The 17165-nt window shown below is 42.7% G+C and overlaps 2 protein-coding genes across 3 annotated transcripts in view; one reads left to right on the top strand and one right to left on the bottom strand.

Annotated features, from left to right (window-relative positions):
* Nucleotides 1–1185: 1185 nt before the first annotated feature.
* On the top strand, nt 1186–4057 carry LOC130116291 (THAP domain-containing protein 1-like). The gene is made up of 3 exons (XM_056284213.1): nt 1186–1197; nt 2241–2764; nt 3595–4057. Exons 1-3 carry the CDS (start codon nt 1186–1188, stop codon nt 3827–3829), a joined length of 771 nt encoding a protein of 256 aa, XP_056140188.1. The 3' UTR covers nt 3830–4057.
* A 1140-nt stretch (nt 4058–5197) lies between these two features.
* LOC130116708 (transmembrane protein 164) overlaps nt 5198–17165 on the bottom strand; it is a 44646-nt gene continuing 32678 nt past the window's right edge. For both annotated transcript variants that reach the window (XM_056284718.1, XM_056284717.1), the window contains exons 4-6: nt 13969–14047; nt 8484–8584; nt 5198–6707 (exon numbers count right to left, since the gene is read on the bottom strand). In XM_056284718.1, coding sequence (XP_056140693.1) covers nt 6501–6707; nt 8484–8584; nt 13969–14047 — 387 coding nt within the window. In that variant the 3' untranslated portion in view covers nt 5198–6500. The remainder of the gene's footprint in view (nt 6708–8483; nt 8585–13968; nt 14048–17165) is intronic.

The following is a 17165-nucleotide window of genomic DNA, read 5'->3' as shown; positions in this document are numbered from 1 at the left end:
CAAAACTTTAACTATGCAAATGTAAACTCACCGTACTGACAAGTCGGCTCTGCCCAGTATGTTTCAGCTTTATTTGCCCGCCCTGCATTTGCATATTAGACAGCAATTGGTCTTCGGATTTGTGACATACCAAATCTAGTTTAGCCTACCCGGGGTACGTTTGAATCTCGAGTGCACAGACAAGCTCCTCTTCCAGCAGAGGAATGTGAAAACACCGCTTTAGTGGCAAACTTTGCAAAGATCAGTATAGTCAAGGCCAGACATTTTAGGGGACACAAACATTTAACAAAAAAAAAAGTGTGGAGGGGTACTTTAAATACTGGCTTAGTTTCTTCCGTGCAAAACCTATAGACGTGCCTACTTTGCATAATCTATACAAGTCTGTACATATGTGTCGGTATGAATTTCGTGTGCCATGAGCTATATAAATATCCTTATATGGTTCTGCCACAGGGTGGCTAATTGGTAGATTGGCCTGTGTTCAGGCTCAGCTGTTGCCCATAGGCTGATTCCCTTTTTTCAGCCCTGTGTTTTGTGTGTGTGGGCAGGTTGAGTTGGGTGCAGGACGGCATGCTGCCCGATTTTTCACTTGTTCTTATTCTCTGTTGGTGCCATGCAAGAGTTGATTTAAGTGTGTCCTGCCTGTCTGTTTACTGGCTTCATCGGGGAGAGAGGCAGCTGTTTCCTGCTTGGGGATCCTGATGAAGAGACGGAAGATACAAGGCTTTACATTGCGCAACTAGAGCTAAGCTCCACCCAGTAAGGAACGTTCCTTATTTCTAACCTTGCTGTGTGTGTCTTGTCCACGGATGTGTTATAGCAGAACTGGATACGGCGCCGCCGCTCAGCCTTGCAGCCACTTTATTTTCCAGTGGTCACTCGCGGTATTGCAGCGAAAAATCCCCTGCGGCCCAAAAAGCATTTTCCCCCATAGACCACCATTGTAAAAGAGACGCCTGTAAAACTGTTGACAGGACACCTGCAGTTATAATCATGGTCAATTATTACTCTTTGTATTGCATATTTTTGATTCATTAGGTTTTAATCTTTTTTAAAGAAATTCCAAAGCCCAGAAAAATCCTTTTTTTCCTGTATGACGTCACGGCTGTGTACGAGCGCTCTACGCGCGGTCACGTTGTGCCTCGGGAACGCGGATCTTTGCTAGGTTGAACAAACGCTGTGCCCATGAACATAAAGGTAAAGGTGAATAAATGACACAAAGCTGAGCCTTCTCTTTCACACATTAAGCTATTTTTGCGTCGCATTTATTGGTAACTTGTTAGACTTTGTTTTGAACGGTTTTTTTTGGCCGTTTGTATAAATACGTGCATGGTTTCAAGTCCCAAGTAAATCCTGCAGTATTCTTATTATGCAGCCACTAAGTCCGCTAGCATAGCATCCATGAACGCGCAGCGCCGGATCCTTGTTTTAAACCGCAATAGTTGGTTTATACCTTGTCTGCTTTTCGCCTGACTTGTGGGCCTGTGCGGACACTGAGTGTAGTGGGGGAATGTGGCGGGCAGTGCATCTTGATATGCTTCATTTGTTTATTTATTGTTCTGTTCTAATGACTTATATGGATTTTTGCCCTTCGCCTGGTCCTCGTGTGAGTCTGCATGGGGCAGGGCCACGTGAGGGTGGCACTGTGCATCTCTTGCCCATGTACTGATCTGTCTGTTGCCTCTGACATGGTGATGATTGCCGCTTGTCTGTGAGTTTGTGTATGTCTGGGTGGACTGTGGGAGCTGAATTGCTCTTCGGGGATAAATAACGTTGTCTGAATCTGAACACGGTTCTCGTTCTCGTAGCCTAGAGGCACGACGGGAGTAACACTGCTGCGCTTATTCAGTGGGCCCCATGTACCCGGAAGTAACCCGGAAGCCGTACACTAGGCTAAGTGACATAGTTCTGCTTACTACTTGTACGTTTCCGCTCTCTTTGTTTACGTCGCGCTGGCGCCGGCTTTGTTTTTTTTGTTCGTACCCGCATTCCGGGAACTATGCCTCTGATTGGCTAGTACTCGTTGCCTCCGTTGGTTAGGGATAGGGTTAGCCAATCAGAGATAGAGTTGGGGGCGGGTCTTCCCGGAATCCCGGTGGGAAAAATAACGCAGACGGAAAACGGGTACTAAAAAAAATCACGCCTGGCGTCGAGCTAACAGTTTGCTCATCATCATGAGTCTACCCAGAAAAAAGTTCAAGATCGTACATTTTCAAAAACAATAAAATAAATACTCTGAGCATTGCTGTGTCCCACTTCGTTCGGCTAGCTCCAAGATTAACAGCATACTAACTTTCCATGGCTTTCCAATCCATCCTGACCTCACAAGACAGTGGCTGGTAAACATACGCCGGGATAATTTCACCATCACCTCTCACACTAAGGTCTGTAGCAGACACTTATCCACTGATCAGCTCATAGAGCCAACTACTCTTGATGGTCGAAGAAGGCTTGTTAAAGGTGCTGTACCAGCGCTCTTTGAGTGGAATGGCTCTACTGTTGAGACACCACGGCGCAGTGTGTGGGAGAGAGCAAAACGGCCCGCTGATCCAGTCCCTCCTGAGGAGCAACACGATAGCACAAGGGATCACGACTACTGCTCTGTCCCTGAACCGTCTGCTCTGGACATGTCCTTGACATCTGTAGAAGACAAAGACAAAGAAATTGTAGACCTGAGAAAGGAATTGCAGGAGTCGCGTGTCCAGCGAGAGTTTGGGTTACAGCGGTTTGCAGGCTCCGACGCTGACATCCGATTCTATACCAGGTAACTTGAGGTCCAAGTTGTATGTAACTGTTAGTCTAACGTTAGCTAACTGTCTGACATCAACCATTAACATTGGACATAAATTATAAAAATCCTGTCGTCAGTGTAGCCTAATGTTTGTTTACTTTTGTCATTGGGATCCCTGTGCTCCATCCACGAGTTATACTGTGTGACCGCTGACAATGTTTCTATATTTAACGGTGATGCATTGGTGGTTAAAATAGTCTGCACATACAAACACCCTACCCGAATGTTGACTTGGGTAACATACGAGATGACTGGATACTTGTTACAATTAACATGATTTCGGAGACTGTACATGATTTTATTGAGTGTTAATTAATGGGCTGATATATGTCTTTTGTGAATAGATTTGCAAGCTATGACCACCTGATGGCGTTTTGGTTTTTGATTGAGCCTTCCATTTATAAAATGGTGCGGGTCTCAAGAGCCAAATCAGCTGCCAAAATGAATGAAGTGGTCACACAGGCAAGTCCATCAACGGTAGGCTATGGTTGGGGATATTCAGGGAGTTGCTAGTGCAACTACCTTAACATTACTGTCAGTCATTTATCAGATGCTTTTCATGGTGTTGGTGTTGTTTGCTGGCAAATTCTGTGGGCATCTGTTACTTTGAGCTCTGGGAGCGCCTGCAAAGAACGGATGTAAAACAGCGCCATCGATAGACCGGAAACACACAAGCAGTATTAGGTAGAATGCAGAAATGATTGTGCAAAGAGCGCCGTCTCACAGGAATGAACAGGCGCCATTTTTAGATCTGGTATCCAGTATAATACATCAATTGTTTTGTTGTATTATTTGTCTGTCAGCACTGTAAGCCCCGTGCTCCTCCGGTTTTCGTGCTGTGCTGTCTACCGAACACCCGGGTCCCTCACTGCCTGCCGGTGCAGAGCAGTACCGACTTCGCCAGGGGCGCGCCTAGTGGAGGAGAGGCGGCATCCCGAGGGTCCATGCTGGACAGTTTTTTGTTTCTTTAAATTTCCCTGTCGTCCATCTTTGCTCCCTTTACCACCACCCCTATCCCATAGCCATCAGGGGTCCTAAGTTAAGGGGGCAGATAATTGAGATAGGTCCCAGGATGAGTCCAATTTAGTCGATGTGCGTTAAATTACACGGTTGTAATGTCTTCCCACTTTACTCGTTGCAGTGCCTAGTACAGATTGCTTGCAGTGCCTGGCCAATTTAGAGTACAGCATTGTGTCACCTGTGTCATGTGGCTCACATTTGTCAATCGTTTCCAAAGATAGCTCTTCCCATACACCAAGGGAGGGAAGTCCCACTGACCCCCTAATTAATACGTTGATAATAACACATTTTGGTCTGCTGTGTGGCGTGGGGTGCTGCAGTGTGTAATCCCTGGGTTGGGTGAAGTCTCAGGTAAAACTGACAGTTCCACCTGACAGGTCATGTGACAAACTCATCCACATAACAAGCTCACCTTGGTTATACCTTCATGTAATATAATGCTTTCATTTGGTGTAGAGGGCTATTGCCCTGACAAAGGCCTGCCTAGGCGCTGACTGAAACATAATTCAAACTCTATTTATAAACGGCAAGAAGAATACCATCGTGTGGAAGTTTGATTGATTTTGCTGGAGTGCAGGTCACATGCATTTACGCTTATTGGATTTCTGTTATCCGCACACCCATCAAAGGACAATAAAGGTGCAGTGAGTCCCGCTGGATTTCGTCAACGGGACAGCACGCTGCATTCTCTCATGAGGATTTTCACAGTCCTTTTCTTGTGTATGCCTAACATACCCTTGATGCTGCAGGGCCCCACAAAGAGGCTGTCCTGGAAATAATCCCCCCAGGTTATGATGGAGATGTATCAAAACCTCCTCTCTCCAGTCCTCTCAGAGAATGGTAGCATCATTGGTAGAATCATGCATACAAAACCATCTGTTTTGATGTTTCAGAAAGCAGCAAAATAGAATAAACATGGATGCTCAGATGTTTTGTGTTAATCTTACTTATTTTTTCCAAGTCAACTCTGCTGTCAGCGTTTGCATTGTTAAAACACACAGCCAGTGCCCCATCTTTGCTTCAGTAAGTACCAACTTATTCCCATGGGTCATAAATATGGTTAATGGAAGATTTTCTGCTTAATTTTGGGAGGCTGACAATTTATTGCTTGATAGTTATTATTTAATTAATGTACGGTGGCTCACAGGGAGACAGCCATGATGCAATAGAGTAGAGAAGCATAGCGCTCATGGTAGAAAAGACAAAACAAGGAACAGCCATTCTTAATTCATTACCATGTACAAATATACATTGTATTGTACATCTGGTATACATTTGGCAGTGTACTTGTTGAGCCGAACCAAAGCCTAGTACATGACAAACCGGACTGTTAGTATGTTGTTCCTTATAGATTGGTTAATAACTGCTCATGTATTAACTCAGGCATGCCAACTCAAATCTTTATTCCTACCATATGGTCAACAATGAAACACTTTTTTAGTCATGGGCTGGAGAAATATAAAATGTAAAAAAATAAATAATGTTCCCTAAACAAGCACACTCTATGCTTTTGTTGGATTAAGGATGAAAATGGAAGAGAAGAGGCATGGGCATGCACTGAGCAACAGACAGACTGAAATCACTTTTATTAATACAGCACAGTACGCATAAACTCATAAAAAATACAAAAGTGACATCCCTTTTTATATTAAATATGTGCTACATTTATATACACATCCCTCATACTTGAAATGCTATGCCACAGGCTGTACCACTCATCGACAAAATGTAATACTTCCTTTTAGTGCCAAGACTCAATACAAGGCTCCTCCATGCAGATGTTTTGGGTATACGAAACAGATTGTTTGACTTTTAAAAAAATAAAATAAAATAAATAATTCTTTTAATTTTTTTTCGTTTAAGTTGTACTGGTGGACTGGAGGGGAATAAAAATAGGATGGTGGGAGGGTAGAGTGTCAAGCAACACATCACTTTCATGTCATAATGAAGTATTCCAGCTAAGATTTAAAAAAAAAAAAAAAGAAGAAAAAAAAATAAAGAACTTCCTAAGTTTGGCAAACATGCAATATTCATACTTACAATGCATTGAGGAAACACAAACCCATTTTTTTGTAACAAAAAGGTCATGGCAGGGTCAATCTATAGAACACTGTTCTTTGAAACTCTGAACAGAACAAACTGGTGTCCCATGATCATAACGACCGGAATGATCTGAATGGACTGGATAGGGGAAACGAGTGTTTTCTTACCACTATCTGCTTAAAAAGTTCTCAATACAAATACCTGCCTTGACCCACTAACTCACAGACTAGCATAACTACAATATAAAGAGCTGAGAGTTTAACAGTTACATATCAGTAGTGACATGGGTTTTCCCAATTTCCTGTCCTTAAAAACATTAAATTGAAGAAAAAAAAGGCAGCTTGAGAATTTAACTTTGCTTTCACAATTTTGAAAATGATTTTCCCCCGAAAAATCTAAATCTGGCCAGCTTTGCAATTTTTATATTATGTTTATACATGCAAGTATTTATGCAAGCTAACTAAAACACACACACACACACACACAAAAATAAAAAAAAATGACAGATTCATTGACCCTGACATCCTCACTTCTTACAGTAAAAACAAATGGTGAATGCTAAAGGAGGAAATAAAATCTTGGTATCCCTCAAAGAGCGAGCAGGCATTTGGAGTGAAAGGCTGTGTCTGTGCATCTACATAGACATCTAGTCAACCTTCTTGTTGCGCAGTCGGACGGTATCCAGCAAGGATCTGCAAGTGGGACCTGTGTGTTGGGCGAGGAAGGTGAGCGCTTTCCCATGGACAAGTGTCAGCAGGGTCTGGTGGCCTGTGGCCCAAATCCGGTACCAAGGCCCATAAAATGGATCCGACACAGCTGGGCACAGCATGTTGTTCAGATTGACCTCAGTGAGCTGGGGGTAAAGAGAGGAAGAATTAGGGACAGAAAGATAGGATGAACGTACACAAGAAGCCCTAATTTGGACTAAATAAGACACACTAATAGCACAATATGGAGAAGCAGAATGGATGGTCAGTTTTTGCTAAGTGAAGACGATGCACATGGGTACCACTGTGAAAGAAAGGTATAGCTTTTCCCTTGGAAAATGTTTCTCCAAGGGAAATTTCACTGCTAGTTTCGTGGATGTGCAATAAGTACTAATGAGTAACGTAGTCAGTTGAAGCAAGAAGCAATAAGGTCCTCCCTGCGTACTACATCGATGGAGAAATCCGTGTTAATCTGCACACCGAGTCTTTCCCACAGCGCCTACACGTACCAGAATGCATTGCGCGTAAGCCTCTGTATTGTCTATACATTCCTCCGCACTGGTGTTGTGGGACGCAATTTCCACGATCGGAAACGTAGTTTAGCCAAGGGAATGAGGCCGTGTTTTTTGAAAAGCGTCTTTGGAGTAAATTAAGAGAATCAGCCGGCGGTCAACTGACGTCATCGCTTAGCGGACGGAGAAACTCCCGTTTGACTGCCGCTCCAGAGACGCAGCAACAGTCGAGAGCAACTGCAGGTGTTAAGGTGATAAGGCTGAAAACCCCGCTAATCTCTTCAATATAAAATGCGGCCACAGCCACAAATACACATTGCCCAGTATATTCGGTGCCCCTACACGAGATACCTCAACAGCCCCCCTTTAATCAGATGACGTAAACTGCCGAACCTATCAGAACCCCCCCCCCCCGCGCGCGCCTTGTCGGTACTCGGCAATGATCAAATCAAACAACAGCGAAAAGGAGGTTTCGCCAGTCTTTTCTATACACTTGACTCAGCCTAGTTTGAATCACAAGGTGATATTTGGGTTTTAAGTAATTCACTGTTGGGACAAAAAAAGGTTGCTGCACTTCTGAGAACAAGGTGTAATGATTCGCTAATTTTCATTTGAGCTGAATTCAATGCTGCTTTTTCTTCAGATTTTACATAATCATTGCAAGGCTGATGAAACTTCAAATGTTACACATAGTTGGACCTTCTATGCAGTAAAAAACCCAAATGTATTATATATATATATATATATATATATATATATATATATATATATATATATAATACAGTGAGACTTTTCTGTTTGGTTTTGAGCAAAGAAAACCTAACATTGTGTGACTTGCTGTAGCCGGGCCTAACTACAGACTCTCAAAGTTGCCATTGAAAAGCTCAATAAAGGAAAACCTTGTGTTTTCCTCTCCTCCCCACAGTGTCGGTTTATTTTTAAAATTATCAATCATATTAGCTGAACTCAAATAGTTTGGTAACTATGTATATTTTCCTATTTTATTTCCCCAGCTTTTCTCTGCTGGGATTGGGTTGTTGAGATATAGCGACAGGGCCTTGGGTCTCTGACACCCAAGAGCCCTCCCAAAGACACTGACTAAAAAATAGATTCAGTCTAAGTGGATTTGTACTCCACATACTTAATCATCAGTGGGGTTAAATATTACATTACCATGGCTTGATAATTGTTGTAAATGTCAGTTCTAAATTCACCATTGCAGAATACTGTTGGATCGCTGACTGTTGAATGATTTCTATCATTGAGTAATCAAATGACTTCATTTATTTAAGCTAATAATCTGTTTGCATTGAGAGGATTAATCTATTTATACTAAATGTGTCCAGGAAATGAATAAAATTATTTTCATAGTGAAATATCATGTGTGTCCAGCAGAGGACTCTATCTTACCAGGCCCAGACCCTGCAGGAACACAAAGTGATAGAGAAACAGGATGCCATTAGAGAGGAGGGCCCACCACATGTCCCCAAGGGGCTCAGGCTTGTACACACCTGCAGAAACAAACAGCCATTAAACATTTGAACCCGTTTGTAGGTTAAACAGAATGTAGGTCCACAAAATGTATCATTGGTGGCAGCCCAGGTGAACCACCTGGTTACCTTGCACAGGCAAAATGCAAACAGGGGAACAAAGTGCAATTTTTCATTTTTCCACTTAGTTTACGACTAATGTGCTTCAGGCCACACAAACAAACACACACACACGCATACACACAGATGAGCCGAATCATTATGACTACCTGCATAATATGCTGTTGGTCCTCCTTGTGCTGCCAAAACAGCACCAACCCACGGAGACATGGACTATACAAGACCCCTGAAGGTGTCTTGTGGTATCTGGCACCAAAACATTAGTAGCAGATCCTTCAAGTCCTGTGAGTTGCGAGGTGGAGCCGCTATGGATCAGACTCGTGGGTCCAGAGCATCCCACAGATGCTCAATCAGATTGAGATATGAAGAATTTGGAGGCCAGGGCAACACCCTGAACCCTTCATCATGTTCCTCATACCATTCCCGAAGAATGTGTGCAGTGTGGCATTATCCTGCTGAAAGTGGCCACTACCATCAAGGAATATCATTGCCATGAAGGGGTGTACCTGGTTTGCAACGATGTTTAGGTAGATGGCACATGTCAAATTGATATCCACATGAATGGCTGGACCCAGAGTTTTCTAGCAGAACAGAGCATCACACTCTCTTCACCGCCTTGTCGTCTTCTCACAGTGCATCCTTGTGCCATCACTTTCCCAGATAAATGGCACACATGTACACAGCCATCCATGTGATCCAAAAGAAAACGGGACTCATTGAACCAGGTGACCTTCTTCCACTGCTCCAAGGCCCAGTTCTGACGCTCACATGCCCATTGTAGGCACTTTCGACAGTGGACGGGTCATCATGGGCACTCTGACCGGTCTGAAGCTATGCAGTCCCATATGCAGCGGGGTGCAATGCACTGTGTTGTGACACATTCTTCTCATAACAATCATTACAATTCTCTGACTTGTGTCACAGCAGACCTTCTGTCGGTTCAGGCTAGACGGGATATCCTTCATTGCCCTCGCTCATCGATGATCCTTGGGTGCCCAACACCCTGTTGCTGGATTATTGTTTGTCCCTCCTCGGACCTCTGTTCATAGGTACTAGCCATTTCTGACTGGGAGCACCCCAAAAAGCCTTGCCATTTCAGCGATGCTCTGACCCAGTCGTCTGGCCATAACAATTTGGCCCTTGTCAAAGTCAGGAATCAGGAACCAGGAACACTTTGTTTGTCATTTCATTGCATGCACTTGCATACGGGAAATGAAATGAAATGCCGTTTCCCCCAGCCCACAGCAGTACAACACAAAGACAAAAACACATCCAAAAACCACAAGAACACACATATCCAAACCAACACATATATCCAACTAAACAAAAATCACTGTCCAAGGCAACCAATGCCAGCCAGGATGACTGTCAGAACCGCCAGTCTGCATGGGTTAGCAGTTAGTTTAGCTCGGCCCACTTCTGTGTCCTGTCAGACCGCCCTTGGCGTTTCCTCCTTGGGCACAGCTCCAGGCAGGGGTCATGGTCCCTGGGCCCACCGGACGAAGCAGACCAAACTGTTCCCGCTGATCCAGCACCAGCTCTCCCAGCCAGACACCCTTGACACACCTCCCCGCATTCCTCATGACGACATCAAAAACACCACAGTCAACAACAGGTGAGGAAGCTGCCAGACCACCCTCGATGTATTGGAACTGCCAGTCTGCATGGGCTAGCAGTTAGCTTAGCCTGCCCTGCTCTCCCAGCCGATCCAGCGCCAGCTCTCCCAGCCATCCAATGAAGACAAAACTTAGATGCAGACATGGACAAAGACAATGCATGGACGGTACTGGGTGAGGCCACCGCAAATGTTAATTCGCGCCGCCATCTTCGACACTGGCTCTGGGTGAGGCCGCTGCAAACACGAATTCGCGCAGCCATCTTCCCACACTGGAAGCGGAAAAAAGTCGCTCAGGTCTTTATTCTGCCCATTTCTCCTGCATCTAAAAAGATGACTGTGAGAACTGATTGTTTGTTTACCATCTAATCTAGCCAGACCTTGACATGTGCCCTTGTTTGGAGATGATCAGCATTATTCAGTTCCCCTGTGAGTGGTCATAATGTTTTGGCTCACCAGTGTATATCGCATCAGTTCAACGAGTGGACTGAAATTCCTGCAACTGCAGCAGAGTCTGCAACAGGGTGATAGAGCGCTTCTACTATGGAAGGCCTTATTTGAATTCACAGGGATTAAAGTACTCTGTTGCTACGACAGATTCCCATCATTTGGAGTACATAGAGGCCATATATGAGATCAGTGCATATCCAAAGAGAAACAAAAAAAGAGGGTGGTGGGTGGTAACTTCCTATTCATTCTCTATCTTGCTTGTAGACTTTGATGGTGTAAAAAACAAAACAAAACAGTGATAGCAGATTGTCACACTCACTAGCCAATGGGATTGTTTACAGCGTGCATCTGACTCAGACCAGCGCGGAATATCTAAACACAGAGCATCGCTCAACTATAGCTAATAGTTTTGAGTGACAGATCAAACACTGGAATTCAACATGACGGAATAACAACGGTAAGATTAGTATTATTGTTGTTGAATGATCAATCAGTGCAAATGAGTTAAAATAAATGATGGACAGATAGATAACGGTTTGCTACAGGTGGTAGCTGACCAGCTTACTGTAGCCTTGCACTTGGCAAATTCACGTTTAGTCCATCAATTGAAAGTAAATGACACCAAACGCAAACTAGAAGAGTGCACTCAGTAGAGGTCAGATCCCCACTAGGCATATCTACCCTTTTCCGGTGTTCAGACTTGGTGAAAAAAAAAAACACTCCTTTTTCACCTACCAGGAGAAGGGAAAAAAATGGAGGCACTGCCAGGCATATCGCCCCTTCTCCTGTGCTCAGACTTAGAAAAAAAATTCAGCTGAGGAGTTAGCACTCAATTGCAGTATAAAACAGGTTTTTAATCACTGCAACCACAATAAGTCCTTGATCATACAGTCATAACTGTGCACAAAAATTATTAGGCTGACAGGCCCAGTAGTATGTGTGATTAGCAGCGGACAGATAAACGCACAAACGGACAGAAAACCCGTGTTTTTCCTGCCAATGTAAGAATTTTGTGCAGTGCCGAAGTCAACTGAACGGGTAATATGGGGGAAAAAAGTTTTTAATATGCAGCACTCAAGCTAAAAAATCTACCTAATAAAATTTTGCCTGTCAGTCTGTGGATGCGCGGCGTCCTAGGCGGACCCTCGCACGAATGTGATCAAGTCTAATATGAACTTGCACTTTCCAAAAAAGAAAAGTTTTGCTATGTGACCATTTTGGTCTAACTCTAACCCTGTCTTTATTTTCAGAATATAATAAAGCTGGGTAAACTGTTTATGCTCGGGCATGCGCGACTCATATCTATGGTTGACTCGGATCGCGCAGCAACAAGAAAATGCAACACTTCCTGTTTTGACTGCAACCTAGAGGAAGGTGTTCCTTTATAATTTACCCATTTTTTTGGATTATCAAAATTCTTTTAATATCTTTTGATCAAGCGGCTGCCCGATCTGAGTCAACTGTAGATGTGAATCGCGGATGCACACCACTGACTTGGATCAGGCAGCAACAGAGAGCAGCTTTGCTAGAGCAAGCTAGACAGCGAATGAAGAGCGAGAGCGGCGGTAGCAAGAACAACGTTTTTCAAAGGCTTTGAATCACCACCAATCATCAACATTGCAGTGTGTTTCAAAATTTCTTAAAAGGCTGCAGTCTCAACTCATTTTTAACTACTTCCAGCAGGGGCTTTGCATGCTGTAGTAGAATGCCTAACTTTGCTGAAATACCTTTTCCTAGATGTTGTCCTTAAGATTTAAGTACCATGTTCAGTATGAGCACTTAATAATTCCTCTTTCTTATATGGTTTATCACATTCTAGCTGTATACAGTTGATACATAATGGGAAATCTGTCAAAGCCATATTTTGGAGCTGTTTGCTGCATAGTGTTTATTATGTTTATTAGTTGCAGCATTAGACATGGGTGTTGACAGCTGTGTACCAAGGACTAGGATGCTAACTAAGGTCTTCCTGAGACAGGGCATACAGAAACAGCCACTGGAGTACATATAGCAAGGATTTCTTTTTTTCTGGTAAGTGATAAGAGGCTCACATTTTTCATTTCTTTTTTCCAGTTTGGTGTTATAATACTATAAAGTAAGTACTGAAAATTTATGTAGATGGTTGATTATTTGAAAGAGTAAAAATTGAGACAAGCTTTGCAAAAAAGATAAAGCATCAGTGTCATTTCATTAGATTTAAAATTGCATTGAAATGACAAAAAGAAAGTGGCAATACAGAAGCTTTTCAAAAGTATCTTCTTCATTTAAACGCGACTGGTCTGGAGTATTTAAACTTGATGGCTATATCAGAGAACAGCAGCATGGGTTATGTGTGGAGTGGTGCGAATCTCAAAATGTTACTTATTGTGTTATGTGTTTAGCAGCCGTCAAGTAATGTAACCTGTAACATGTTTAAAAAATTGCAGACGGGGAATATGGCTTTAAAAAAATTTCAGTAAAACATTTTTTTTCCTTTAATCCCTGAATTCAACAACACAATGACTTCTTAGTAACAAATGAGTAACCTTAGGTGGGAAATATAGGCATGAACATTAATGATGGGCTTTTAAGTAGTTTCCTCGGTCAATAAATTCTTAGTAAGGCTGTAAGTCGAAAAAGAAACACTTTTCAGCATTGAGTAAAATTACCACAACATTACATTTGAGAATGTGATGAAATCGTCTTTATTTCACAAGGATGGTGAACTTGAAAGTCAGTGGTAAAGGCAAATGACACTCGGCCATTGATTAATCCTGGATTTTTTTTTATAACACTCAGAGGAATAAAAGGCTATAAAGATCATCTCTGAGGGAAGGCAAACTGATGAAAAGCACGGGAAAAGGAACTATTGTGGCTGTTCAGACCTTGTAGATCAAGTTTTCTACAATCACAAACAAGTACAAAAAGAGCCCTTTGTTTGTCAGAAGGCCCGAGGGTTTTTTTTTTGCCAACGGTACGATGGACATGAAAGAGGAGTCAGGTTTAGACAATATTGTGCTCGACCTTACATGAATACAACCAGGGAAAGGCTTTGTCGAGAATTATAATCGTTTGCTCTTTAGGCACAATTGTAAAGGGCCTTGGCTACAGTCGTACTGACCAACTGGAAGCCTTTTCAGAAGAGAAAAATAGCTAAAAATTATGAGTAAGAGAGGGCTTGATATACGGATTGAAGCAAGGACAAGGAAACTGATGAATATGATAAAAGATTAACACGCACCTCCTTTCCTTAAAAGGTAAATTGGCACAAGATACAGCATGGAGTGCTGGATGTAGTAGATTTCCTTTTCAAATGGTAGCTGAGGAAAGGACAAACAAAAAAATCATGAAATTCAAAATGACAACAGCAAAGGTTCTGCAATACTGTTAACATTTGACTTCTTAAAACTGGTCTAGAAGTAAAACTGTTCTTTTTGCAAGCAGATCTCTAGGGACATGCTGGTATGATTGAGTTTTTTTTTTTTATGCGGTCATTAACATCAGGATGCAGAACTGAGTGAAGTCTGCCCAGTGATAGATCAGAAGTGGAGCCTGCTGGTGTTCAGGCCTTGGACAAACCTTTGGTACATTTAGTACTTTTTCATGTGAAGCATAGCTGACAAGCCTGGCAGCCAACACCGAAACGGAAAAGAGCGGGACCACACTGACACGCCACCGATGCCAGAGGAAACCCTCTTCCTGTTGTGTACAATGCATGTACAATACTCTTGTCGTTTGTTGTGGATGTAAATGAGACTCGGAGGACAAATAAACCTTTGTTCCAAGTGAAAAAAATGTATTACATTACAGGCAATGAAGTTAGGGTCAAATAAAAAATGATTCATAACTGTGAGAAACTTTTTTGGGAGTTCTCGTCTAGTTTCAAATAACCAAAGGAATCTTAATTTTCCCAATATGTATATCTGTACGGAATCAGGACTGAAAGGCAGCATCTTAATTTTGCTGGAGCAGGTTTTAACTTTCTGTATTTTCTCAAAACCTTACTTTTTTTAGGCTGCATCCACTTTGCGCTCTCTAATCCATTGGTAATTCTTGCTTCACAACCTCAGTCCTTCCAGTTAGGCAGGCGCTGCAGAAGGGTTCGAACTGATAAACTCGAGTATGCCTCAACTCAATAGATTTGGTCTTAATTATTCAAATCAACAGAGCAAATACTATTTGCCAATTATGGTCCAGTATCACATCCTCTGCATGTCAAAATACAAATTATATTGTAGTTCAGAAAAAACAAATATCTAAACTATCACAAAAACCGATTCAGACCCTTAAAAAGCCTACATTTAAACTTCAAAACCAGTTTATAAAAAGTGGGCAAGATGGGCTATTTGCCATACAAAAGTTAGTTGAGAAAAACATACTTTCATCAAGTCATCACAAAAATTGTACTATAAAAGATCAGACTATGAACAAATAAGCGATTACTTATTATAACAAGAGTCCCCCCGCCCCCACAAAAAATGACATTGATAAGCAGTGCCTTCAGAAAGTATTTACCCCCTTGAAATTTTCACATTTTGCTCTTGTTATACCTCTAACCCCCCCCCCCCCAGTTTTTCTCCTCAATAGTATCCAGCCAATTACCCCACTCTGATGAGCCATCCCGATTGCTGCTCCACCCCCTCTGCCGATCCGGGGAGGGCTGCAGACTACCACATGCCTCCTCTGATACATGTGGAGTCGCCAGCTGCTTCTTTTCACCTTACAGTGAGGAGTTTCGCCGGGGGGGTAGGATCACGCAATTCCCCCCCAGTTCCTCCTTCCCCTGGAACAGGCACCCCGACCGACCAGAGGAGGCGCTAGTGTAGAGACCAGGACACAGCCAATTGTGTCTGTAGGGACGCCCGACCAAGCCGGAGGTAACGCGGCGATCCCCGTGTTGGTTGGCAACGGAATAGATCGCCACGCCACCCAGACGCCCTATACCTCCAACTTTTAACACATTGAAATAATTACTTCTACCTTCATCAACAAAATAACACATTTATGAAACAAATAATATTTCTTTACTCAAGAACATTTGTTTTTAAAACATGAAAGACTTACATTTTTCATGCACATAAAACATTAACCCCATATACATTACATGAGACCCTGCTTGTGTATGTCTGTATGAGCTTTGCACACTTACATTTGTTGTTTTTGGCCTATTCCTCCATGCATTTGTTCCAACTCTACCAAATTAGATGGAGAGCATCAGTGGACAGCAATTTTCAGGTTGCACCACAGGTTTTCACAAGGATTTAAATCTGTCAGAAAACCTTCATGCTTCTAGTCATAAATTATATAATTCAATAAGCTGATTTGATTTGACAATCAAGGAATTGTCCTCATCAGTCAGTTGGTCTGTTTTTGAAGAGCTGCCCAACAACATCATGCAGGTTAAGTAAACTAGCTATCAATACAGTTCTCTGATACCCCTTTTCCACCAAGGTAGTTTGAGGGCAAATCTCCGAACAGGTGCCTAATCTAGAACCAGTTCGTAATGTTTTGACAGTCAAAGAAGCAGCTTTTGGTCAGGAAAATCGGTTCCAGAGCAACACCAACTCTTTGCTGGGCTAGAAGAAAGAACCATTTAAGTCAGGGGCTGGGGGCGGGACTATCGTAGACCAACAAGAACAACAGGAAATGCATTACTCGGCAGCAACAATCAGTTCTGCTGAATAACGCATGCACCCCTTAACACTCAGTAATGACACTTCAAATCAATATTTGATAGGAATCAAAAGGATTTATCAGTGCATACTTTATTTGACTGACTGACAGAGCGAATTTGACACCCCACATTAATTTTTCCGCATTTAAAAACCTCATTTTAGTATAACTATCTGAAATCCTATGCTTAAAAACACATCGACAAAGAACACCAAAGAGTTCGCCCGAAAAAAGATTGAGAGATTTATCCAGGAAACCTTGTAAATTTCAGACCAATCACCCCACAGGAGAACAAGGCAGATAATCACAGGTTCCGTTTATTTTATAATGGACATTTGTGTTATGATATTTTAAAAAACCATCCGTCAAACAGGGAAATAAAAGCCTCTTGTTTATGAGACTGGCCTCTTGAGAGAGCGCCAGCCAGTTCACAGCGGGTTCTGTGAGTGAGACTGGCTGGCTGGTCACCAGTTTTTGGAGCTTCTCAACTCCGAAAATGTAAGAGCAAATTTTCAATATGCCATCAATTTTTGTAAAATTGCCAATATTCTACACCTGCGGAATTGATTTCTCGCCATAAAAATTAAAAGACGTGGGCGTCCGGGTAGCGTAGTGGTCTATTGTGTTGACTACCAACACTGGGATAGCCAGTTCAAATCCCTGTGTTACCCTTTGGCTTGGTCGGGTGTCCCTACAGACACACTTGGCTGTGTCTGCGGGTGGGAAGCCGGATGTGGGTATGTGTCCCGGTCGCTGAACTAGCGC

Source organism: Lampris incognitus, chromosome 8 (genome assembly GCF_029633865.1).
Source record: "Lampris incognitus isolate fLamInc1 chromosome 8, fLamInc1.hap2, whole genome shotgun sequence".
Taxonomy (NCBI): Eukaryota; Metazoa; Chordata; class Actinopteri; order Lampriformes; family Lampridae; genus Lampris; species Lampris incognitus.
Note: the sequence above shows the minus strand (reverse complement) of the source record. Positions and strands in the feature narration are given on the sequence as shown.